Source organism: Eleginops maclovinus, chromosome 7, assembly GCF_036324505.1.
Source record: "Eleginops maclovinus isolate JMC-PN-2008 ecotype Puerto Natales chromosome 7, JC_Emac_rtc_rv5, whole genome shotgun sequence".
In the NCBI taxonomy this organism is placed as follows: domain Eukaryota; kingdom Metazoa; phylum Chordata; class Actinopteri; order Perciformes; family Eleginopidae; genus Eleginops; species Eleginops maclovinus.
In genome coordinates this window covers 9,461,566-9,470,192 of record NC_086355.1, presented here as the reverse complement: position 1 = coordinate 9,470,192, position 8,627 = coordinate 9,461,566, and the positions used below count along the sequence as shown (strand labels likewise).

The following is an 8,627-nucleotide window of genomic DNA, read 5'->3' as shown; positions in this document are numbered from 1 at the left end:
GGCTGTGACAGCACTTTCTTGTATATTGATACACAGGAAAAAGACACCAGAGAAATAATGGATTCCTATACAGTACCTTAAAAAACGTAATGTTGTTTTTTTAATACTTATTTTAAGACTGTAGTTTGTTTTGTGTACTCCAAAAATATGTCACCAATACTTCATCTGTTTCCATCATTACTCCCATCCATCTTTAATTCACTTGACACAAATAACCATCTGTTGGTTTGAAATGTTTATTTTTCACAAAACAAGATCCATACAGAAAAATACCTTATTGTAACATGGGAAATTATCATAGTTTTTGACAGGATGAGTCCTTGTAATACTATCACAGCAACCCAAACATAGTTTTCCCAAATAATGCATTAATACATTTTGTGAGAAAAATAAGCCGTACCTTATTTGAATACAAACTAAGTGTTACCAACCCAATAAAACATATTGCCAACTGTTTTTTCCTACAGCTTTTCTGAATTTCATTTATTCAGTTAACTTTGTTGCATTGACCCCTCACAGATGACATGTTTTAAGACGTCATCAACTAAAGAATAAATACCCTAAATAAAAAACCGTTTAACCAATAAGACTTAGAAGTATCTTCCAACAGATTTAAAAACAAGCAGCGTTTAAATTGTGTAACAAGTTTTCCTTTCCTGCACACAGACGGAGTGGAACAGTTAAGAGTTTAGCTTTCAGTAAAACAAAAGTAACATTTAAGGAAAAACCCTACACCAGTAAAACAAAGACACAGTTCACACCATGCTGAGAGATTTCAACTTATTCCATCGGCTGGTTTTAAGTTTGTCACAGATATATTATTGTTCATCATAGGTTGGTTTATAAATGCCAAACCGCAGTAGAGAAATGCCAAAATATGTTTGACGTTATAAAGAAACTGACTACATCCATCGTCCTAGGATTTGTTTACTTTGCCCATATGTTGTTGACTGTTAAACTTTCAACAGCAGTGTGGTTTTCCAGAATCCTGGTCCAGTTTAGCCCCAGTCACTACCATTAAAGGTCCCATTCGGAATAAGAAAGGAAATTGTTCATTTTAAATGAGGCTTCTTGGCTCCAAAATCTTCATCATAACAAAACTAATGCCTAATATAAAGAATATGGCACACAATCTTTTTTCTGTTCCGTTTTCTTATTATTTTTAGACAAAGAAATCTAGACTGATTTATTCCCATCCCACACACCAAACCCTTCACCTGTCCTGCACTTCAGGAGTCATTTGGATCTAGAAGCTGCGAAACGTGGTCATGTCCTTGGGCTCTTTGCTGGGGATGCACCAGTCGTCGGCCTCTTGGATCGTCTTGTAGTGTTTCCAAGCTGACTTGTTGTACACGGGGAGCCTCTCAATGGACTCTGTGGAGAGCGCCTGAAGACGAGATTGAGAGAGTAGGGTTAAAGCTCAAAGAAAATACTGTCTGAACACACACACAAACACATGTTAACTCTATTACCCGGATGTAGATCACAGCATCGGTTCCATACCCCTCCAGAGAGTAAAGCTTCAGGTCACCCTGAAAGTACCGGGCGTACAGACGAGAGATTGGCAGGCCGTACCCGTAACCAGCCTGAAGGAAATAATACATTATTTGTAATATTTCAAAGTCAACTGTCTTTTAACTAACTCAAAAATGTCAGTCATCACAGCCTATTGCAAAGTGTTTTCAAACCACAATCAGATAATGATGGGTAATACGGACCAGCGGAGCAGCACGGGCCCCGTCGATGCTGGGTCGAGGAGCTGTGGAGTACGTGTAGGTGAACAACCGGTCAATTTTGCGCAGCGGCACACCTCCTCCGCGATCGCTCACCTGAATAAAAACATATATTCTAAACATTTTCCCCATATGAACTCCATTTTCGATGTCTACAGAAGTTTACAGTAGTTAGTATAAATGCAGCACAGATTTACCTTGACCGTCAGATCTTCAGTCCCCAGAGCTACCTGTGCATGGATGGGAGGGTAGTCCATGGCATCACCATATAACTCCATGGTGGCGCGCATGGCGTTCTGCAACAATGAAAGAACACTTAGACATTAAGAGAAAGGCCTCAAATGGAACGGTATCATGACAACAGGCTGTCCAACTATGAAGTTGATGAAACAAATCCTACCTTAAAAAGTTCAAACACCATGTGATACAAGTGGGATGGGACGTAGACCACAGTGGTGGGAGTAGCTGTTTAAAAAATTACAAAGATAAGAAAACATTTCATCAGATACGTTTGAATCAAGCAATTCATCTGTATTCATTCATTATGTGCAATCTTAATTGCTTAAAGGGATAGTTCAGATTTCTGTCTATGGTCTAGTACTTTTCCATAGTCAGTCTATTACCTACAGTAGTTTACTATTACTATATATGCTTTTTTGGGGGAGGGGGGTGCATTGAACCCACCCACTTTAAAGCATCTGAACTTTAAGATAATCATTTGATATAAAAACAAATGTATATGCCTTTGAAGTACATCATTAAAGTGTCCGGGTCACTGTACATTTCTGACTAACATTATTTACCACTGAATTCCTCCAGCACCAGGTCAGGAGAGTTCATGTAGTACCGGTCACAGAGGTTTCGTGCATTTTCATACGCATCTGCAAGGAAGAGGTTTGTTTGAGAGGGAAGAAGAGCAACAACATGTGAAATACCTGTATCATGCGAAACCCTATCATTGTGTATTCCTCATAAAGTGTTTCAGATGTCACCTCTGATAACATCGCTGACACGACAGTTTGGATCAATACTGCCGATCTGTTTAGGATGAGCTGGGTTCACCTTCACCTTCCCCCCGAAGAGGAGAGCTGGAATAAAACACAAACAAATCAGACCCTTCACTACACTATACAAATTGTTAATTAAATCCATACACACTGCATCCAAAATATACATTTGTTTACTACTCTATCAACTAATTCATCAAACATCCTAAAATTCTAAACCAAAAACTATCCAATGTTTTTTTTTGGTTTTGTAAATTGATTTTTTTTTTCAAATGACTTCTAATGACACAAAACAATCTTAAAATGTGAAAACTTTTTTGGCTCACTATAGACGTGACAACACAAATCTAAGTTATTCTCGCTCCACACTCCCTACAGAACACAGAAAACAAACTCTAAATGTTTCTGACTTCTGATATCATAACCCTAGATGTTGTTTTGCAGATATTGGACAAAAGCTTAGATCATGTCATGATCATTTTATCAGACCCACAGCAGGAACTATGTTTATTATTAACATTAAGAGAAATAATAACCAAGTCTGGGCAGATTAATTTTCCTTTGAGACTTTCATTTGAATCAACAGTTCACTTTTTCAACAGTGTAGATACGGTATAAGTTACAAGGGTGAGGTCTATAGATTCTTGTGGCAGTGACATTAATAAAGGTTGCAAAGATTCCCCCCAATCTGTTACAAAAGCAAAATGGCTGCCAGGACTGACTTCAGAAAGAAAAGCTTCAAGTTTCTTGCTAATGGATCAACAGCCTCTTTTGAGCTAATCTACACACAAGTGCATCTATTATATTATTATCAAGACATCACATTGTTCATGAGATCACCATTTGTGAGGAAGAGAATCTACTCACTGTGCTGGTTGAGCAACATCCTGATGGATATCCTGCTCATGTAGAATCGATCAAAAAAATACTGGACATTCTGGCTGACGACGGGGTCCGTGCCGTAAGCCTCCTTGTACTCCACAACTCCCTGAGCCATGGTGGGAATTACATCATTGTGCCGATTTCTGATCTTTATTACGGCATCTGTGAAACTGAATACAAACAAAAGCTATCACTCCAAGGAAATAAGAATTAAAACACAGGATTGGATCATCATAAATATATAAGAAATACAACTGTTTCAATGTACTTACTCATATGTGACTTTTTCATCATCTGCATTTTTGTCTTTGAACTCAAGAATATCCTGAAAACTCTGCATGTACCTGCACTCAAAGACAATCAGTATTACCTTTTTGCAGACTCTATCATTAGGCTAATTTCAGAGATTGATTTTTAAAAAGGCAGAACAGAAGCTCCGTACCAGCCCTGCACCAGCTTCACTGATGGAGTCCGCAGTAAGTTGTCTGGCAACAGGTTGATCTCCTTCATGATGTTTGCCAACCTCACAGGCAACTCCTGTCTGAGGAAGGTGAATGAGGTTTTCTCACATGCATTTTCTGAGCCTGAAACAAATAGAAGAACATCAGAAATCTTTCATTATAATGAAAAAATAGTATGAGTGCAATGAAAAGAAATTGACGCAGTTGTGTTTTCTGCTTCTGCTGCCTCCTTGGTTTGGTGGACTATTCAAGGGGTCACACCATTTGCAGGAAAGATTTCCAAATAAATACCAGGGTAAGATTATATTTTAAACACACATTAATTTTATGAAAAACTGATGGTTTTAAAATATTTGCACGGATCTAAAATGTTGTCAAATTAAATAATCTGAGAACAAATATAGCATTTTTTTCAATTGAAGTTCTCACAACTCAGATATTTAACTTGTGAGGAAAGGTAAAGAGTACTTTGCATCAGGTGATCAAAAGTATACACAAACAATGTTAATTTCCCTGCTTTAAATGTTGGCACAGATAAGTGTGTGGTGTGTGTACCAACTCTTACCAAAATCCAGAAACTGCTTCATTGACAGAGGAGAGGGTGAGAATTTGGAGTAATAGTCGATGTCCTTTCCTATGGAAACACTGCTCCTGAGAAATCTTAAAATCCTCATTGTGACAGCTCCGGTGTCAGCAGCCTATAAGGTTGAGTAGGTGTCTTTTTATTTAGTTTAAATAAATTTACAGGGGCATGCACAGCTCAGAGACGCAGTTAGACGGCTAATCTATGTTAGCATACACGCTAACTCTGCAGCCCACAAACACACTGATAAAACTAAGGTTCTGCTATGGATTGATGTAGTGACATTAGTGCATCCATAGTCACCGTTAATCATTTCTATATCGCCCTTCACTTAACATTTTAATAGCAAAAAAAGTGGCACGAATGTTAACATGACTATATGTGTGGTACAGCCAGCTAACCCAGAGAGTCATAACAACGTCAAGAGAATAGAGGTGGGTATCTTTGTTTAGACACACTTAAAAAAACGTTATTGATTAAATATGTATGGTTTGATTCATAATGACAACATTATCGAAACAGGAAACACTCATGAAGGGTAGGCCTACAATTAAAGTAAAAATGTTTATATACAATAATTGGGATATGTTTTTTGTTTAAAAAAGGTATTGTCTACAATCTTTAAAAAGCAAAAACAGTAAACACGGGATGTGTTAAGAAGAACAAAACCGTGTAAATTAAAATGTTAATTACTTCAGAAGTTAACAACACAACATCTACGGTTTTGTGTCACTCACTTTTGAAATCACTATCTTGTCTTGTCTTGGTTTCGTTTTTTGTCGTTAGTCTGCAGCTTTTCACTTGCCATTGTTTTAAACAGTTTTATTCGGCATTTCAAGATAATTGCGCCATCATTTTTGAAGGCGCCTGTGCTAAATATCTTGGTATTACTTATTTGGCAACAAATCGTTTTCTGTCCAGAGAGTCGAGTTCTTGATTTAAATACGTACTCTTTGGAGAAAAGGTGGTTACCTATTGGGTTTTCATTCCCTGAAACTTGTTCTTCAGGAAGTAAACTCTACCAATCAGATTTCAGCTGTGGTCTGATGAGTGCTGTGATTGGTCATTACATCTGTCTGTCTCCTCAAGGGAGGAGGGATTTTTGTGCTGGCAGACAACACTCAGGGTTTACGTCAACTGTGTTTGGTCCTCATTTCTGCCGTCATTTCCTTTAGTGAGCGACTGAAATGCCTGCTGGAAAAAAGTGCAACGCAGTTGGCCACGTTTTTTGAGAAGGATATTGTGTTCGCTTTTGCTCATCTTCTGGGTCAACACAATGTTTACAACTCGTGATTGACGTTATCAACCGTCGAAACCTGGAATAAGCGTTGGAAAGAAACGTTTTCCTGGGTTACGTTGGTTCAGCTCGTATTTGTGAACCGCCAAAACCCTCAGAGTAGTTCAGCGAGGAAGTGACCATTTTGTGAGTTATCTGTTTACGATAACGTGACGTTTTATTGAAGTTGTCTTTCTGCGAACAAAAATGAGTGGATTCAACTTCGTTCCAGCCACTTCTGGCTTTTCCTTCGGGACCCAGAAGCCCGCAGCCGCAGCCCCGGGCTTTGGTATGGCCAGCTCCACACCTGCGGCTCAGTCAGGCGGGTTCTCCTTCGGCACTCCGACTCAGGCCGCCGCCAACCCCAACCCTAACCCTGCCGGCTCCTTCAGCTTTGGTACCCCAGCAGCGAGTGCACCAGCTGGCGGGGGCTTTTCTTTCGGCACCCCCGCCTCCACATTTGGAATGGCCACTCCTATACAAACAGCAGCAGCACCAGGGATGAGTATGGGCTCCGCAGCAGCTCCTCCAGCTGGGTCAGGGTTCACCATGGGCACTGCTATGTCTGCACAGACCACCGTCCCTGCAACAGGGGGCTTCTCCTTTGGGACTCCTACTCAAACTCAACCCCAACCTGCAGCTCAACCCCAACTTGCAGCAGCAGCACCACCAGTAGCTGCTGTAACAGCAACAACAGGAGCAGGGGGTCTCTCTTTTGGAGGATTCAGCTTTGGAGCAAACAAGGTCCAGGCGACCACTGCTGCGGCCACCACTGCTGCCCCAACCGCTGCCCCAGGAGGGGGCTTCAGCTTTGGCACCCCTGCTCCATCCAACCTCACCTTGGGTATGCAGCCTCAGCCAGCATCTACTGCTGCAGCCACAACTGGCCAGGGTGGAGGATTTGCCTTTGGGATTAAACCCTCGACCACCCCGGCTCCTGCTGTCTCTACCCAGCCGCCCGTAGCTACAGGCCCATCTCTCTTTGCTTCACCCTTCTCTACAGCACCTGCGGCAGCGGCTGCTGCTGCTGCAGCTGCTGCTGCTACTGCCGCCGCTGCTACAACAGCGAGCCTAACAGGCTTCACTTTGGGTGCAGCTCCAACTTTAGCAGCAAGCACTGCGGCTCCAACAACCACAGCGGCTGGTGGAGGTCTGGCTTTCATGCTCAAACCTCTTGGGGCAGCTACCATCACCTCTGCCCCTGTCCCTGCCTCCACTGCCGCCGCTGCAGTCGCTACAACAGGTGCTGTGACAGGCTTTTCACTAGGACTTAAACCTTCAACCGGCACAAGCCTCACCACAACAACTACAGCAACTGTAATCCCGACAACCACAGCTCCTCCAGTGATGACATATGCCCAGCTGGAGGGTCTCATTAACAAGTGGAGTCTTGAGCTCGAGGACCAAGAAAGACATTTCTTGCAGCAGGCTACTCAGGTGAACGCCTGGGACCGCATGCTGGTGGAGAATGGGGAGAAGATCACATCCCTGCACAAAGAGATGGAAAAGGTCAAGCTGGACCAGCGGAGGCTAAACCAGGAGCTGGATTTCATCCTCTCCCAACAGAAGGAGCTGGAGGACTTGCTCTGCCCGCTGGAGGAGTCTGTGAAAGAGCAGAGCGGAACCATCTACATGCAGAACGCCGATGAGGAACGTGAAAGAACGTACAAGCTGGCGGAGAACGTGGACGCTCAGCTGAAGAGGATGTCTCAGGACCTGAAGGAGATCATCGAGCACCTGAACACATCCAGTGGCCCGGGAGACACCAGTGACCCAGTAAGATGAGGAGTAATTGAAGTTTATCCTCCCTTGATACATTTGTTGTTGCAAATTAAACTAACTTAATTTTCTCTCTGTTTTCTCCTCCTCAGCTTCAGCAGATCTGTAAGATTCTCAACACTCACATGGATTCACTGCAGTGGATCGATCAGAACTCGGTGCTTCTGCAGAGAAGAGTGGAGGAAGTGTCCAAATTGTGTGACAACCAGCGCAAAGAGCAGGAGAAAAGCTTTCGTTTAACATTTGACTGAACTGGAATGAATACGTTGACATGTATATTGATATAATGATAGTTTTCTTACAGTTGTCCAAAGAGGGGAACTCTTCTAAGGGGTTAAGATCTTTTTGATGTAAAATGTTCTTCACCATTCCTGTTAACTTTATTCTCCAGCTGTTTTGATTCATTTGGTTGCATAAAGATCCCTTTTTTCAATGCAATAGTTTTTATAGAGAGTGGAAAAACTAATCATCTGTACCCATGTAAATGCAGTGGTTGTTATAAAAAGTAAGATTAAATAAATCTTTGGATTAACGCAGTGTTTTCTTGGTAGGCACATAAGCATTACTGACATTTATTTTGGTGTCCCTTTTTGTAATATTTTGATTTTATCAAAATATTCCGTATCATGTTCCAAGAGATGTGCAGATTGCATTTGTGTTTTGCTTGTATGGATCTGAAATGATTGCTTGGCTTTAAATTGACAAAATTTCAAATCCAAATTGCTTTGGAAATCAATTTATCATTTCAGTCCGTCTCTGTTTTCCTTTCAAAAAATCCAAACAAAGTTCCATCTTCTTGGGCGTCTGGATTTGCTGATTTGTTTCTTGTTATATTTTGTACTGTTTTCCTAAACCTTGTAGACCTAACAACTGATTAATCTGAAAACTAAATGAAGTATTAAGTGA

The 8,627-nt window shown here is 41.4% G+C and overlaps 2 protein-coding genes across 2 annotated transcripts; one reads left to right on the top strand and one right to left on the bottom strand.

Annotated features, from left to right (window-relative positions):
- Window positions 1–220: 220 nt before the first annotated feature.
- Window positions 221–5,626, bottom strand: pdk1 (pyruvate dehydrogenase kinase, isozyme 1). The gene is made up of 12 exons (XM_063887441.1): window positions 5,404–5,626; window positions 4,649–4,781; window positions 4,065–4,206; window positions 3,895–3,966; window positions 3,608–3,792; window positions 2,726–2,821; window positions 2,537–2,614; window positions 2,134–2,198; window positions 1,931–2,029; window positions 1,719–1,829; window positions 1,473–1,586; window positions 221–1,387 (listed from the first exon to the last, which is right to left on the bottom strand). The coding sequence occupies exons 2-12, from the start codon at window positions 4,755–4,757 to the stop codon at window positions 1,247–1,249; spliced, it is 1,212 nt and encodes a 403-aa protein (XP_063743511.1). The 5' UTR covers window positions 4,758–4,781; window positions 5,404–5,626; the 3' UTR covers window positions 221–1,246.
- A 190-nt stretch (window positions 5,627–5,816) lies between these two features.
- nup62l (nucleoporin 62 like) lies at window positions 5,817–8,253 on the top strand. Its single transcript, XM_063887440.1, has 2 exons — window positions 5,817–7,718; window positions 7,814–8,253. Exons 1-2 carry the CDS (start codon window positions 6,150–6,152, stop codon window positions 7,970–7,972), a joined length of 1,728 nt encoding a protein of 575 aa, XP_063743510.1. The 5' UTR covers window positions 5,817–6,149; the 3' UTR covers window positions 7,973–8,253.
- The last annotated feature ends 374 nt before the right edge of the window (window positions 8,254–8,627 follow it).